Source organism: Microtus oregoni, unplaced genomic scaffold (genome assembly GCF_018167655.1).
Source record: "Microtus oregoni isolate MIOR12 unplaced genomic scaffold, Mior012 000041F_ref0000270, whole genome shotgun sequence".
Lineage (NCBI taxonomy): Eukaryota > Metazoa > Chordata > Mammalia > Rodentia > Cricetidae > Microtus > Microtus oregoni.
Genome location: NW_024543208.1, coordinates 19,294,774 through 19,312,354, shown reverse-complemented (window position 1 = coordinate 19,312,354; position 17,581 = coordinate 19,294,774). Strand labels below are relative to the sequence as shown.

The following is a 17,581-nucleotide window of genomic DNA, read 5'->3' as shown; positions in this document are numbered from 1 at the left end:
AAGTAGATGAGTGGTACTGTTTCCTTAAAGGACCCGTCTTGTCCCCAGTACTTTCCTGTTTCCCTTTGCTTTCTGGCTACCATGAAGCAAGCAACTCCTCTTCCAGGCTCCTGTTGCCATATGCTTGCCTCACCTCAAGCTAAAGCAATGGAGGCCGTCAAGCAGATCACAGGCTGGAACCTCTGGAAAGGTGGGCAAGAGAAGCTTTTCCTCCCCTGAACGGCTTCAGGTACTTGTCGCAGAGACTAAAAGACCAACAGGACCTCTGCTCGATACTTTCTTAGGATATCTGCTGTATTTTTATTTTAAAAGTATCTCCCAGCTGCCTTTGTTTCATTGAGCAGAGGATGGATGTGGAAAACAGTCTATGATTCTTGCAGATGAGAAGTTCTGAAAATAAATTTTCTTTCTGTATTTTCTTACATCCATCAAGCCCCTTCGGTTTGTTACAGCGGAGGATATAGCATCCCAGTGTCCTCGTCCCTGGGATCAAGCCCTCTCTTGTGGACTAATCTTCCAGGGCCTCCAAATGATACCTATTGAACTCTTTCACACCGTTTGAGTTTTCTCTAAAATCCAGTCCACATACTTGGCCACGTTGGTGTAGACACCTGGCCTTTCCCTCTGGCCACAGCCTTCACCCCAGCTCGTGATGCCCACCAAGTGCCAGACCCCATTGTGCTTACAGGACAGCGGCCCTCCAGAATCTCCCTGTGGAAGGCAAGAAGAGGAAACATGCACGGACCACTACAGACACTTCTGAGTATTAAAAAAGCATTGTTCGCAGCAATTTCTTTCTCTCTCTCTCTCTCTCTCTCCCTCCCTCCCTCCCTCCCTCCCTCCCTCCCTACCTACCTACATAAAGTTCTAGCCCTGTTGCAAGGATCTAAACATGCAATTGCTTACCTGCCTCCAGCTTTTCAATTTGAGGTATAGCCTCCCTAACCACCCTGTGTCCTGCTGGTGAGGATGGCTAGTCTGACCTGTCAAGCTCACACATCTGAGAAGGAACTCCAGCTGAAGAGCTGCCACCATCAGATTGGCCTGTGGGCATGTCTTGATTGCTAACTGATAAATAAATGTTTACAATAGAAAGTTGCCGAACATGAGTTTAGAAGTAAACCAGTAATTGTCATTCCTCCGCAGTCTCTGCTGCAGTTCCTAACTCAGGGTGCTTCGCTCTACAGTGGACTGTAGCCCGTGAGCAAAACAAACCCTTCCCTTCCCTGAGTTGGGTTTGGCCAGTGTTTCCTCACAGCAGCAGAAAACAATCTAGAGTAGTGTTGGGTGTGGGACTGTTTTTTTTTAAGATGCAGTGAGCGCTCACCCCCCCATCTGATGGAGCTGATTGCTTGAACACTCTTACCTTGCACGCGTCCTTCCCCCCTTCTTTGTAGCCTGCACAGATCATCTTGCTGGTTATTTTATGATTCCTGTATCTTGTCTGACATTCTTCATTTGACACCAACGGTATCTTGACTTTCTGGAGAGTATTTTGTACTTCACCTGAAAAAGGTCATTTTAGTGGAATAATATTGTATGTGTATATGCAATTATATTTAAAAGTTAAAATTTTACATAAACATAAACATAAGCTTAATTAATTTTTATAATTATGGAGTATAAAGAAGACATTAGGTCCAATATTGTATATATCATCTTATTAATTTTATTAAGTTTAAAATTAGTTACGACACGAAGTAGAATTTCTTTTCATGCAAAATAATTAGAACCAAGCTAGATTTTTTTTTTTTTTTTTTTTTACGGAGAGTGTTAGTTCTTATACTAAAAGTATTCAGTTAAAATAGTCTTGAGAGAGGGCAATCATATTTAATATTTTTAATCAGATATATTGGTCTTTTTATTACTCTTCTTGTAATTGCTTAGGGTTCCTTTAATCACATTTTGGTCATGTGACTAGAGAGAAAGCTCTGTTCCTAGATTTCAGGATAGAGCAGAGATAGATGAATTCTTTGTTACCTCTTAATCTGGCATACCCCCATCCAGTCACCCAGCACTCTGTGTACAGTATGTTCTCATCATCTTTGGGAGGTAGGCATATCGGCCGCTGAGAATCTAATCGTGGAAACCATACGTTAGCTATCAGAAGCCGCTACCATTTGGATCTGAAGTGTCTCCCCAAAAGTCCATATTTCCCAAACTTCACTCCAGTTTGTGACGCTGCTTGGCGAGGGTGGAAGGTGGGCCCTCTAGATGGATGATAGGTCAGAGAGGGTGTGCCCCTCATGTTAGGACCCCAGCCTTTTCCTTTCTCTCTTTCTGCTTCCCAACATCCATGAGATGAAGAGTTTGCTCCTCTCGTGTTCCTCACCAAAGACTCCAGCAAAGCCCCCAACCCCAGGTGGGAGCCTCTGACCGTCATGAGAGCCCAGATTACCTTTCTTGCCTTCAAGGTAGTTCCCCCAGGTATTTGATCAGTGATGAAAAGCTGGCTAGCCCAGATGCAAAACCAGCCATTCTCCCCAGAAAAGATGGCTGCTTTATTTGACATTATGTGTGCTTTCTCTATTTATGATATTCATGCTATCTTTTTCTTATATATTTTTATGTCTTGTGTTCAGTGTTGAATATAAAATATCCCAAGTTGGGGCTGGAGAGATGGCTCAGTGGTTAAGAACACTGATTGCTCTTCCAGAGGACCTGGGTTCAACTCTCAGCGTCTACATGGCAGCTCATGACTGTCTGTAACTCCAGTTCTGGAGGATCTGACGTCCTTGCCCAGACATACTTGCAGCAAAACACTAATGCACATTAAAAAATAAATAATAATAACAATATAATAAAAGCATCCCAAGTGAGAGGGGCAAGGAAATAATAAGACATGCATCTTTATATAAGCTTTCATTTTAACCAGGTTTAATATTCTGTGGCATTTGCTTAATCCTGTTGTCAAGTTGTTTGTCCCTAAAGCAGAATGTCAATCTATATTATTCTTATTATTTCTGTATTTTATAAAATGATGTCATTCTGTGTCCCTGAAGAAGCCCGGAGACAAATCTCTTCACCTGCACTGTCAGAGTGTGATCTAGTATTCTAAGACAAGACCATCAGTCTCAACAGAGTGAAGTCGTCTTTCCAGCCCTTTCTTGGTCTTGTTGTAGCATGGGCCTGGCTGATGAGACTGTGATAGCTCCAAGTCTAGGTTGCCTTTGTAGGTCACTTTCCACCAAATGTTCTATATACCTGTGTAATTCATGGATGACTCCAGTTTCAGCAGGGCAATATCATACCCACTTTCTGCCGCCTTATATTGATCATGAATGATGATTTCTTGAACCCTGAAGAAAGCCGTATCTTCATTTATTTCTGATTGGTGTACAATGTCACCATAGACAAGCAGGTGCTTAGATGCCTCTGTCCTAAAGAACAAACGACAGAGTGAAAATCAAAAGATCTCTGGGCAGCCAATTCCCAAACACGGGTGCTCCATGGGTCTCTGTGCTCTGCGATCGTTTCCACCTTTAGGTGGACAAAAGGTGATTTTATTCTAAAGCAAACTTAGTCAAGTATTTCCCCTACAAAGAAAGCCCTGGATAGTGTTTACTTTATATTGAACACATTAAACATAGGGTCTTTCCATCCTCCAGCATATCCACAAGCTCAGGAAGAGCGGGGTTTTAGTCTCAACTTTGTCAAAACAGACTTTCTGTGTTTCCTCATATGAGCTCCTAAAGGGACTGCGGACCCCAAGTGCAGCATTAAGTTATGAGTACGTGCGTGCACGATGCAAATAATATATGAACAAAACCAAATCAATCTGCTAAACAACTGAGAGAACACTGAAAGCAGCCGAGAGTTTTGCTCAACCAGACTTCCTTGGGATGCACACACCCCCGGCGGGAACATTCCCAATTGGACGGTACTAAAAATAATGAAAGTAAGGGCTCCAGCTTGACGGTGTGGACGGAACTCTGTGTGCTTTGAGGCAGAGAAAGAGAAGAGAAGGGAAACACGACTCCAAGAGCAGGAAACTGTGAGCTTCAGTCTGGCCCTATGCAGCAGGGCCGGGAAAGGATGCGGGGCCTTTGGGACTCATTCACATCAATGGTCTGTTCCGGCACCGGCTCCAAAGCTGCCAGATGAGGAGTGCAGTCCGCCCTCCCCACTGAGAGAGAATAAGTTTGGCAAGCAGGATCATCTATATTTTCAATGTATTTATTTACTACTATGAGGGTCCCAGATTTCACCCACATCCAACGATGGTGTCCCAAGGAGGACAACCGCAGTACTAACCCAGAGAAGCAGTGCGCGGCTGTCAGTATCCACTGGTTTCCAATGATGGAGCCTCCACACAGGTGTCTCTGGGCAGGTGAGGTGATGTGCAGGGCCACCTGCCATGGCCACTCACCGTGAACAGACGCACTTCCTCCCACAATCCTGGACTTGATTTTGGTTGTGCATACTACAGCAGAAAAAGCACTGTGAGTGGTCACCTATGGCGTCATTGTCGTGGATCCTTCTGTGACTTGAGAAATCTCTAGGGAACCTCCATCCCATTAGCAGGAAAGCAGCCTTTAGGTTAGTGAGTGAGCAGTAAGTAGGACACAGTACCAGTAACTCAATGAAGCCCTTCAGTAAAATTTACATCTGAATGTCTGTTCTATTAGTTTAAACAGGATGATCAAAGTATATAGTGCTCAACATTGCATTTGGGATTAGGAAACACGTCTTTTAGTAGCGTTGCTAGGTGTCTTTAGAAAGTCAAATTACATTGGAGACCAACCACAGTGTAAAGATGACAAACACCTCGGTGAGATGTGCCCTCTACATGAGGGTATTGTGTAGAAAACATTGCATAATGCTACCTGCTTCTCTAATTTACACCTCAGAAGGCAGACTGAAAGGGCATACAGTTTTGTCTCCATATTTTCTCCTCTAGCTATCAATCTGCAGCTGATAGAGACTGTCACTTCCACAGGCCAGAGTCTATAAATTCAACAAAGAAGAACATAATGAAGGCAGAAGGGGGTGAAAAACAGAACCTTCAATTTATCAAGGTGTCATATCTGGAACTCGGTTTTTAAAGCATGCCCACATCACTTAACAGTATTTTGTAATCGTCCTATCTACCTTTAAGAAGTAGAATTAAGACAATACTTGGTTTAAATGTTCCTTCTCATTCGGTAAATTTATGATGAGGAAAATAGAGGATATGTGAACTACAACTTAATTCACTTCCTTAAGAGTCTTGGGTCACTCGGAGATTGCCGTGAAGCCTCTGAATTCTAGGAAGGCGTGTTTTCTAGTTAGGACGTTAGAACATCTGAGTGTGCTATAAATCAGTTGAGCATCAAGTCACCTTCTAGCACAGCCAATGTTGTGACACAGAGTTTGTAATTCTAAAACTGTCACGAGGAGTGAGCAGCGTTGCGTTTTGTTCATGAAACCAGTTACATCACAATTTACAGGGCATCATAACACTGGGCATTATGTAATACATATAATCTTTATTTATGCTTCACTGAAGGATCAAGTGGGAAGAAAATGAATGATTTAATTAATGTAGCTTAATTAATGAGAATTAAAACAAAGCAAAATTCTTGATATGTATAAAAGCAAAATTCTTTTGGTTTTGAAAATAAAATTTAGCCCTTTGGGTCTGTCTCTTCAGGAAATTCTTCTTGAAATGACTGAAAAATGTATTTATATCTATATAGATGTAGCTATATAGATATAATGTATATTCAAATCATCAATTCATGTAAGATTTAATGGAGAATTGATTAATATACTTAAAACATAGGAAGGTTGGGAAAAAGAAGCTAGAATAAAAGAAAATTTCTAAATTTGTTAACTTCCAAATTATCTCTCTTCTGTGTCTATTTTCGTTGTCCTTTTAAATACAGCATCTTCTTATCTAATCCAACCTGGCCTCAAACTCCTGATTACCCCCCCCCCCCAGCCTCCTGAATGCTGGAAATATAGGCTTGGGCCACTGTTTCCACCCCTCTGTGGTGGTTGTTTGCTAGCTCTGTGTCGACCCATTCAGTTGAATATTTCCCTTCAGTTGTACTGTTTTTAAATACTCACCATTATCCATTTTGCACAGCCTCAAAGTATATCCAGAGATGCCTCCCCTCCCATGAAGTATTCTAGTTGGAGATCCATTTGAAGACAGTTTTAGGGAGCACCTGCCCCTATGGTTGAAAACATACAGTATAAGCATAACACGGTCTACAAAGAGGTGCCCCAAACACACCCACCTGACTCGTGCCTTACTTCCCTTCATTGGGAGATCCTCGAAAGGGGGAATAGGTAAAAAACTGGCAGCGGACAGCATTGGTGCACGTTTTCTGGCAGGTTTCGTGGCCTTTTGCTTCAACATTATCCAATTCTTCTCCCAAGAAATCAGTGTCGTGGTAGAAGGACGGATGGCAGAATACTAGACAACAAAGCACAAGGCAGGTTTGAAACACGTGGCCTTCGCGTTCATTCTTCTCCTCGGGACCTTTGAGAAGGACGCTCACTGTTTACCTGGGGTGCTGTGCTTGCAATGCTGGAGACTGAAGCCAGAAAGCGTATTGCTCTTTGTGATGCGCGAACTTGGTAATCCACTTTCAGATGTTTTAAGGAGGCAAAGATGTCTACGGGGTAAAAGGGGGATGTATAAAGAAATCCTGAGAAATCGTGCAAAACATACTCAAGAGAAAGATCATTCTTACAGCGTGTGTGAAAAGTCAAGTCAGCTCATAGCATTTAATAACAACCACGTCCCTACCACCTCTCTTGAAACACTGAATTGCATTCCGTAAACTGTGCGTCACTGAGAACTTATCAAAGCATCTTGGAATTTGCCCTATTGTGAGTGTTCTTGGAGTCTCCCCGCTCCTGGTGTTGTCACTTCCAACAGGTCCAGCCTATCTCAAAGGGCCTGCTGCTTGGAGATCTCCTATCTTGTGTGTGTAGCATATTTTTATTGCCCTGTTTAAAAGAGAACAAAAGTCACCCTTAATGGCGACTTCTTACCTTAGAGATTCTCTCGGCCACTCTTGGGAAAAGAATGTAAAAAACAAACAGGTGGGGTGATGCGTACAAATGCGTCGACAGACAAAGGCGTCTGGGGCCTGCACTCTGTCAACATTGAGGTCGGCAAGCTCCGTGTTCGGGAAAATGTCCCTAATGCAAGCTGTACGACAGAAGAAGAAGCTGTGTTAGGATGTCAGGGGGTGGGCAACGTCATAGACACTCCAGACAGCGGTTGTTCATTTTATTAAAAAGAGAAAGTTCTTCCAAAGATCTTTACCTTTTCATTTATTAAAAATAAGCAGATTATTAGTGGAAATTGAAGAGGAAATTCTTCCCAGGACATAATGAACCACATCACATGAAGACAGTGAAAGGTGATTGGGTCTGCTTCAGCAGGGAGCATCAACTGTTTTCAAAGTTTGACCTATTGCACACACCCTCAACATTCTGCAGGCTTAATGTGCAAACACCTCATAGAGAAAACAATAGTTACCCGCATTAGACAGTCCACAGGACTTCAGTGAAAATCCGGATACCACGTGATTGAGCTTTGTTATTCTGGTTGGTGTCCCCGTTTGGGTGTACTTCAAAAGACAAGTTTTGCTAAATAGAACAAAAACAAAAAATATTATTTTTTCCGAGTTTATAAGAGCACGAGAGGATAAGAAATTACCATCTGCAGGGAGGAAATGGCTTTAATAACAAAGGAATTGCTCCGAGGAGTGTTCACCTGCAGGGCTAGTTGAGTTCTGGAAGCTCCTCTAACCACAGGGTGGCACTGTGGACTCAGGAACAATGTCATCTCTTCCATGACGCCCTGAGAGGCCTGATTTGGTGTGAGGGGTGGGGTGTGAAAATGGGTCGTTTCTCTAGACCTTTGCAACTTTAGCCCTCTAAGTGTGATTTTTTAGAAGCCCTTGGAACGTTTTCCTGACCTGCAGTTCACATTCTATTAAGTCTAAGACATAAAAACTGTCCTCTGAGGGGAAGTACAGAGAACCACAGAAGGCTATTTTCCATGTTTTATTACTGATTTTTGAATACATCTTTAATGCTTTGCTTCCTTTCATTTCTTTTTCAAAATTGCAGAAAGCAGATTATAAATATAAAGTGTTAAAAAAACCCAACTATAAAATAATAACGTTAATTGTACAAATCTGGATTATGACAAAGAGTCCTAAATCGAAAAATGAACGTTGGGAGTTGGAGGATGGCTCTCTGGCCTCTACAGTTACCCATACACATGTGCATCTCTACACACATTACCTACACACACACACACACGCATGCAATCTTAAAAAAACAAATCATATAATTTTAATAAAATTTAAAAGCTAAACATGCAGATTTAGTCATTTAGTGAACAGATCACTTTTATATTATTATGCAATAAATTTCTTCCTGGAAGATTTCAAAACCCCACAAGAAACACTATAAAACTTTGTCCATGGGCTTCAATTACTTCATCATAGGGAAGGAACAGAGCTGTATAGCCAGCTAGATGGATAAATAGATTTTATTTCCGATTCTTTAGGTCAGAACTGCTACATTTGTTAGACTGGGAAGAGCGCTGCCAATCAATCCACTTACAGCTCTCCCTGAACTACAAATGTAAAAATATTGTGTTTTTGAAATTAGTTCGAATATAGGGTAAGCATATGTATGCTTTACAGCAGTGTTGTTGAAACACGGAGTCTGTGAGCCTGCACTATATGTGTTGTGTATGATGTGTATGTGTGTGTGTGGTATGTGGGTATGCAAGCGTGAATGGGAAGTCTAGAGGAGGACTTTAATGAGAGATGGAATTCATTAAACCTGGCACTGGCCAGAGAGCCCCAATAATCCTCTTATCTCTGCCCCTTCACCCTATCCCCAGGCCCCAAGCACTGGGGTTAAAAGCAAGCACAATCGTAACTGGCTTTTATATGGGCACTGGGATCCAAACCCGGTCCTCATCCTTGCACAGATAGAGCGTTTACACATTGAATCATCTTCCAGTCCTGAAACACAAAATCTTGATCATGAATTAAATGTGTGCTTATTAGAAATTTGATGAACTTTTCATGACAAAGCAGTGATTGCTATTATGCAAATGTCTCGGGGGGGGGCTATGAAAATTTAAGCTTCAAATTGATGAAAATAACTAAGGAGCCTGTGGTTTTCTTGCTCCTGGCACTCCTCTGTCCTGGAACACCCGTCCACTCACCGATGCTCCACACTGGGAAAACGCCCTGTTGCATATGTGAAAAAGTGGCAATGGGCATCATTGGTGCACCTCTCTTGGCACTCCTGAGCGTTCTTCACGACCGAGCTGTTGTAGTTCATGCCCTTCATGTCTAGGTCCTCATACACATCTTTGCTGCAAGCTGGAAATGAAGGCAGGAACATGAGCGGCGACAGAACCAGGGGGCAGCGACAGCAGTGCCTGCCTCCGCAATGGCCCCCTAGACTCAGACCTTTCCTTTCTCGTCCACTTTCCCAGCGACGTCACTTGTTTTGTTTCCCTCTGTGTAATGTAATTCCTACTTCCTTGAGGAAGCTAATGTCCTTCTTATACTGGAACAACTTTAAGCTTGGAAATCTGCATTTTGTCTTTCTGACCTAAAGCCTAAACTGCAACTAATGTTAATTTATAGAAAGATATGCATTTCACTATTAAGACATGTGCCCAATTCAGTCTTTGGGATTTATTTTCCTTTTGATTTGAATTAGTATCTATAATCAGGGCTTTTGTGTACAGTTTCAGGCTGGGAGGAAGAAGTAAATAAGAACTAAGAACTGTGCGCTGACATGACTTTATGGATTGAGAAATGCTCATGACTGCGAGTGTGGGTATGCGGGCGAGGGTGGGGGGATACAGATACCCACAAACTCTACTCTATGTAAGAAGGTCATTCCTTAGTAAGGGAATCTTAATTCTGAACGGTAGTGTTTTATTCTATGCCCCCAAATTGTATCAGAAGCAATTCCATGTATCAACTATAATGGCTAGTATTTATGACATTTGCTAAGAAATCGTACCACTTAATTGCTGAGGGCACTGCTTGAACGAATATCCAGAAACTGCTCCTGTCATGTTTACTGTTGGCAGTGTTTCTGTGACGCTGTCCTTCAGGATACAAGCAAACCTGTTCTTTGGGAAAAGATAACATTCCTCAGTGGGAATTCCCATGTTTTGGAAGAGTGGATCCTTGGGTGAAAGAGAAGGAAACAAACCACTGGGTCTTGGGCCAAAGCAAATGTTTACTTAACAGGACTCTGACTTTGCTTTAATTTCAACATCCCTACGCTTAATAGAACCCTCCTCTCCAACAGGACACGAACAGGAGCAGTGGACTCTGAACTATTGCTAAACTGTCGTTAAAAATCTACCAGTGTTATCTGGTCAATGAGCTGGAATGGTTTTCTGTTTTACAGAGCTACATATTATAAAGACTCCTCTCTCTCTCTCTCTCTCTCTCTCTCTCTCTCTCTGTGTGTGTGTGTGTGTGTGTGTGTGTGTGTGTGTGTGTGTGCATGTGACATGCATAAGGAAGCCAGCAGAGGGCAGTGGAACACTTGGAGCTGGAGTTACAAATGATTGCAAACCACTGCAAGTGGATGCTGGGGACAAACATTGGGTCCTCTAGAACAGCAGCCAGTGATCCTAACCACTGAGCTGCACCTCTAGCCCCCCTACATGATTACATTTTTTATGGTGTTAAAAAAATAGAATGTTCTTCTATCTGCAACTGGTCCATCAGAACCTAAAGTTTTATGCCTGGCCTTGCTCATAATAAGAGGCTTGCCAATCTCTGTTCTAGCTTTCAAAAAAATAATTCATGTTTATGGTACTATGTGGAAATCTGTGAGTCCAGCAAGAACAAACAAAGATAGTGTCAACTTAGTTGTTTTCATAAAAGGTTATATATTAAATTTCAAGTTTGGCATAAAGACAGAAATGGTTGGAATGCCCAAGATTTTAAAAATATGAATAGGGAGTCAAAACAGTCATAGGGAACCTGTGAAATATGATGAGAATTTAGCTGCTATAGATAATATTTGAAGTGTGTAATGGTGTAGGGTAACATTGTTAAGTTTCTTACACTTCCTCTGTTGTGAAATGTTTGTTGAAGTATTTAGAGGTGCAAGGCTATGCGAGTTTAAAATTATTTCCAGTATTTAGTTGTGAATACCCACAGATTGGTAAAGCAAACATAATAGGATATTAGAGGGTGCAGGAGATTATTGTAATATTTCTTCATGGTACTCTTATAAACTTTTTTTTTAATAATTGAATGGTTAGAAGACAGTTCTAGATGATAGCCACTACCACTAACCAATAGCAGCAAAAAGACAAAATATAAGACAAAAACGCCGAAGAAGAGAGAAAATATGATCTTAACATTGAGATCTAAAGAGGCATTACAGTTTTTCACAAAGGTACCTAGACTCCATCCTTCCTGTAATTTTTAATAATTCAGGAAGGATAACTCATTTTCCAGCTGGTGACGTCACATTTCACAAACTGACAGGAGGGAATTTGTGTGCAGGTAATCGGCAGTGGTAAGTAGTAACTGGCCTCTGAAATTAATTGCTCTTCAGAGAAACGTAAGGAGTTACCATTTGGTAGGATCATCCGAAGATGACTCAGCCATGAACGTGAAGAGCAGGCACCGTGGGTGGTAGGTGCAGACCAGTTGGCAGTACTTGGCACTCGGTGTGAAAACAGTACCAATGTCACCTCCTTGAAAGCAGGTGTCTTTGAAGAGCTTAGTGACACAGCCTGCGATGAGACACACACGGCACACGTTACTGTGGATTTTGGGAGGCACTTACTGTTAGATAATTCGATAAAGTCAACGCTACCCCGCCTGCTTCCCGTAAACTATGCCTGAACTTGGACATCAGATCAATTAACACTGTTAGCTTAGCTTCTGTAGTGAACAGCCCCAGATGGAAATAAAACCACAAACCCTTGGGGGCACAACCGTTGTGAGTGATTGTTTTGGGAAGGCTGCAGCAGCAATTCTATGATTTCTCAGATCTTTGGTTCATAAAACGTGATCCTCAGGAAAGCCCTCCTTCATTGCTTTAACACTGCAACATACTAAAAGCCAAGACGCATGGCCTCTCCTACGATGTCATGCTAACGTTAAAAATGGACTCATTTACCAGCGAGAAGAACAGAGCCCAGGAAAACCCATTGAGTCAAATTGAGTTAAAACTTCAGATAACTTATTCATATAAAAAGCCAAAGTACATAAAATTTTAAAAGTCCTCTGTTGCTAGAAAGAGATACTTAATTATCCATAGGCTCTGTGTCCTTTGGGACTATTCCCTAGTGACTGCATAAAAGGCTACAGGTCTGCCAGGCGATGGTGGCACACACCTTTAATCCCAGCACTCGGGAGGCAGAGGCAGGTGGATCTCTGTGAGTTCGAGGTCAGCCTGGTCTACAAGAGCTAGTTTCAAGACAGGCTCCAAAGCTACAGAGAAACCCTGTCTCTACAAACCAAAACCAACCAAACAACAAAAGGTTACAGTTCTTCATGCAGCCATATAGTCTTCATGGAGAGAGACTGCTAGTCCATTTTTCTTTGTAACATTGAAAATAAGCATTGAACTCTTGTGGAAATACTTCAGGAAGAATAAACTCTAACTCAAATATGAACTGTTGTAACCACAGTCAGTAAATGCCTTGAGAGGACTGTAGGTGCATAGCAGTCGAAACTGTCACATGAGGTTCATAGGACTTAGACAGTCAACTAAATCACAAATCCTCGCCTGGGTTTTCATTGATCCCTATGGAAATGCGGTACATACTTGTGTTATTAATATCAGCGCTTATCTAGGCTGCTATCGGTCGTGTGATGTATCTGCCACCGTGACAACAAATAGAATCCTTATGACTCATCACCAGTTTGTCAGTCATTTCTATTCAGTTTTACAAAAATAAGAAATGAAACTTATGCCCTGGCAAAACTGAAACATGCATGGGCAGCCCGTATATGGTGGTTCTGATGAACTTGTCCATATTGGGTTTCATCATCTAAGTTGATGAGGACGACTGACCAGGTCTCCTCAAGAGAGCATCAGATCTCATTACAGATGGTAGTGAGCCACCAGGTGGTTGCTGGGAATTGAACTCAGGACCTTTGGAAGGGCAGGCAGTGCTCTTAACCACTGAGCCATCTCTCCAGCTCAACACTACATCTTTTCACACAACATCCTACACAGAACCACACCTAATTCTTTATTGAATATTTTCCATTTTAGCTGATCATATTTTGATATAACTAATTCCTCCATAAGCCTATCTATTTTCAATCCATGCATTTAGAAACATTATTCCACGAGTAGACCCCACAGCATGCCTGTAGCTGCTGAAGGAATCAATGAGGGGAAGGACATCTCCACCGCAGAGCTGCCTCCGAAATTCAACAGAGGTTGGGTAGGGAGCATGACTCTCTCCATCTTGACAAGTATCCCAGGAGAGAGCTGTGGAGCTGACTTTTTCCATGTTCCACATTGTCTCCTACCAAAGCACACTGTGGCAGCTTCCAGCTCACCAGCGGCCTGTTCCTACCTCACACTATGTTTGCTAAGCCTAGAAATTCAATGTCTTCATACAAAGCAGGCATGACACCTTAAAATGTTACGATCTAGAAGCATAGCAGGTTTGGATTAACTTTTAAAGAATTAATAAACATACAGTTTTACTTAGGAAATAGTATCTATTCAAATCATTTAGTTTGTCGTATTGATTTCCATAATCCCAGTATAGTTCCCAGTACTGGTGAACATTGGTTACTGTTTGTGTATCAAAGAGTTTGCATGAAAGGGCCTCAAATGTGTCCGCTACCTCCCTAGCTCTGAGATTGCAAGTATGTCGCATCTTCAGACTCTTTGCTGATCTACCTAAAATAATCAGTGTGTTCATTACTTTGAATTTTTCTGTGTGTGTAATCACATTTTACAGGAACAATCCGTTAACCTCTTATCTTTCCTCTGACTTTCAGTTCCTTTTACCTTCCTAGTGTGGCGAGTAGGATCTCTCTGACAATGTATAAGGGAAGTGACAGTAGATATTCTCTCGCAGCATTGATTGGCATAAATCCATTGTACTTAGTGATGGATCTCACAGACATTTGCATCGAGTGTATCACATGTTTTTACTCTATTCATTCTCCAAACCCTCCCATTTCTCTCCTTCATTCTATTCTCCTTCATTCCCCTAGACTCCAGGGTGTAAAGAGTCTCACTTCAGTTTTCATGACATATATGCACAACTTTATGTGCTTATATAAAGCCTAGAATCCACAAATTTGAGGAAACGCGACATTCATCTTTCTCGATCGGATTTATTTCACTTAATATGATGATCGCCAGTTGGATACATTGTCATACAAATGGCATGACTTCATTCTTCATCAAAAAATGAGGACACAAAGTTTGGTGGGTATGAGATGGAGGGTGGATGTGGGAGGAGTTTGGGGAGGTGGGGGTGAATATGAGCGAAATACAATGTACAAAATTCTCAGAGAATTAATAAAAACTTAATAAACAAACTTTCTCAGTAAAAAACAGAACCCCTCCTCACAGTGTTCATATGTTCAGCATTTTCCTTCCACATCCATCTATTGGCAGAGACCTAAGCATTCTCCCTAGCTTGGTTGTTGTGAACAATTCCCCTGCTGGTGAGGCCATAGGAAAACCAGAATCTCTAATGAGATTTCCAGAAAACTGGAAGGAGAACTGTCTGACTCCTGAGAATATATGTGAAGGACTCTAAGTCAACATACTGAAGATGATCGCTACAGCACCATCCCCCCAAACCTCGGCACACCTTCATTACACGCAGCACAAGAGGCATGTGAGCTAGTCTTGGTAGGAGGTCATCAAGAAGAGTGAACACAGCCCGTCCGGTCCCAGCTGCGTTGTGAGTGTGTCTGTGTGTCTATCCTTTTATCATTCCCTAGTTGCCCCAGTTAGGTTTCCAGGACCAAGTCACGCAGGATCAGGCAAAGACATATTTAGAGGTCAGCATTTATTGTGTGTATATCAACACAATTGTTTAAGTGTTTAAAACGTCAAGACAGGCAGGGCCGTGGTGTCACACGCCTTTAATTCCAGCACTTCAGAGGCAGAGGCAGGTGGATCTCTGAATTGGAGGCCAGCCTGGACTACAGAGTGAGTTCCAAAACAAATCAAAACAAAAGACAAAAACTAACAAATATGTCAAGACAGTACTGACAGTTTACCAAGGAAATAACAATGGAATTTCAAACAATGACAGTGAAGGAATAACATGAGTAGCAATCTTATCACAAATAAAAACTAAATTATAAACTGTATAGTTTAATCTTTTGCACAGTGTTTATTTTATTAAATCCCTACCTATATTTGCCATTTTTCATATGTGCAACACCAAAAAGAATTTACTTTGGTTAAAGACCAATGACAGTCTCAGAGAGTCAATGTAACATAAATAAATTACTTTTAAAAGAGTCTTTAAGTTTTCATTTTAAATAAAAAATAAGCATGGAGTGAAAATATTCATATTAAGTTGTTATAACCAATATTAATTAAGTTACAACTGTGCTAATTAAGTCTACTGAATATTAAGTAATTAATAAACAAATTCAATAGCTAAATTAACCAAATGGGTAAGCTGTACATTAATATTTTGATAACATTTTCAGCCCAGAATTGGTGTGTGTGTGTGTGTGTTGCTGGACTGAATGCCTTATAGAAAACTAATCGGAGAGGTGACTCAAGCCTTTAGCTTTCTAATGCTCTTAGGTACCACTGCAATGTGTTATATAGGTAGATAAAGATGCAGGTCTATAGAGAGACATAACCATCATGCAGATGATATAGGTGTAGTCTCTTTGTAATCCTGTGTTTATATCTCTTTCTTTCTTTGGACCCCTTAAGTGGAAGTCTTGACTGGAAAATAAATGATTTTGCTTCCTTCCCTGGAGTTAGCAGTATGGAATTAACCCACAATATGTGGGGATTGGCATGCAATTTCTCTTCGTATACTTATGTTGTTTCCTACTCTACAGGTCAGAAAATGAGCTATTTCTAGGCAATATTTAAATATTGAAGAGAGTCCTTAAAAATTGTGATTAAGATGCTGAAGTGTAGCTCTTCACAGTTGATGGCTTCTGCCAGGGAGTTGGGAAGGACTCAGTGTTCTTTAAAAGACCGGCCACTGTGAATCTGACCGTGTTCCAACGAGTACATTGGCAACACCAATTGGACTTGGTGAGGCTTTTTGGGGGGAGGTGATGCAAAGGTGTGAGGGTGGACCTGTGGGGAAGGGGAAGTAAGTGTGATCAGGGTGAATTTCATGAAATTCCCAAATAATTAATAAAAGTAGTATGTTGGGAAAAAAATAAAGCAACACTTACCATCAGAAACTGAGACAAAAAAGATAAAATATACCACTTGATGTAATGAGGTCATCCTACAAAGAGAAGAATGTCAATGATTTTAGAGCTTAAAGTGCAAATATATAGCCCCCTCCCTACTCCAATTTTCCATCTTTATTTTCTTTTCCAACTCATTTCCTTTGTTTTCGGTTTTGAACTCTCTCTCCCTCTTTCCATACATATATGTATGTATGTGTATATATATACATATATTCACACATATATAAATAATTATCCTCCTTACAATATCTATTTCTGAAAAAAAAACACTAAAAATTTGTTAACATATTGTCTTGGTCCCTTGTAAATATTACATGCCCTACTAAATACTGAAAAAGCTGTTAACACACACACACACACACACACACACACACACACACACACAGACACACAGCCTCATATCCAGTTCCTGTATTGCTCTTTAGTTTGTTTTTTCTTGAAAAAGACTTACTGACTACAAGCTACTAGTCTTCTATTTTGCCTCCACTCTCAAGTTGACTGACTGTAGAGGGTGACTAATTGCATCTACAGTGTAAAATCAGATACCTTTTAAAAATCAATCTTTCCATACGGGAAAAGTTAAGCCCTCATTGCAGAAGAGGGGACACGTGGTTGAGAGAAATGTCCAGTTTTAAAGCCGTACCTGCAGGTCTTCGCTGCAATTCTCAGTTGGGGCGATTTCTCTCTTCAATGTAGTCTTGTTCCCCTCTGAATGATCTTGCGTAGGACAACGTTCCTTAAATAATTATTTGTACTGGTTTCCTTTGTCATGTGACATCCTGTCTTCGCACAGCGTGCTCAGCGTGTCTAGTGTCAGAGAAGGTCCTTTCAGTCCCTGCTAATGAAACGTACCTCACCTACCTCAGGAGAGCAGCAAGCTCTTTCAACACACCAAATGTGTGCTTTCTTTCCACTGTGTACGCAAACAAGCAGCGCACACCAAGATGGCCAGAGAACCTGACCTTGCCTTAGCAGTTGGGCAAACTCAGATTGAAGGTGCCTGCCTGCCAAATGTATATGTACTCATGCTTTGAAACACCAGCAGGGCACTGTTAATTCTAACTCAACTGCAAGCTGAGCAGAGAAAGACAACAGAAATCAGAAGGACTTGGAGATTTGCAGTAGAGCGAAGGGAGGAGAGACGTCAGGAGTTAGAGGCTGGATGCTGGGGCCTG

The 17,581-nt window shown here is 41.4% G+C and overlaps 1 protein-coding gene across 2 annotated transcripts; it reads right to left on the bottom strand.

The window, feature by feature from the left end:
• Positions 1–273: 273 nt before the first annotated feature.
• On the bottom strand, positions 274–17,226 carry LOC121433836 (coagulation factor XI-like). 2 transcript variants are annotated; one of them, XM_041632484.1, is made up of 15 exons: positions 17,050–17,226; positions 16,386–16,441; positions 11,590–11,752; positions 10,009–10,115; positions 9,194–9,353; positions 7,481–7,590; positions 6,988–7,147; positions 6,496–6,605; positions 6,241–6,403; positions 6,052–6,158; positions 4,255–4,423; positions 3,205–3,380; positions 1,981–2,076; positions 1,367–1,506; positions 274–711 (listed from the first exon to the last, which is right to left on the bottom strand). In XM_041632484.1, the coding sequence occupies exons 2-15, from the start codon at positions 16,438–16,440 to the stop codon at positions 550–552; spliced, it is 1,878 nt and encodes a 625-aa protein (XP_041488418.1). In that variant the 5' UTR covers position 16,441; positions 17,050–17,226; the 3' UTR covers positions 274–549. The 2 variants fall into 2 exon arrangements, with proteins under 2 accessions (XP_041488418.1, XP_041488419.1); XM_041632485.1 differs by lacking the exons at positions 10,009–10,115; positions 11,590–11,752.
• Positions 17,227–17,581: the final 355 nt, after the last annotated feature.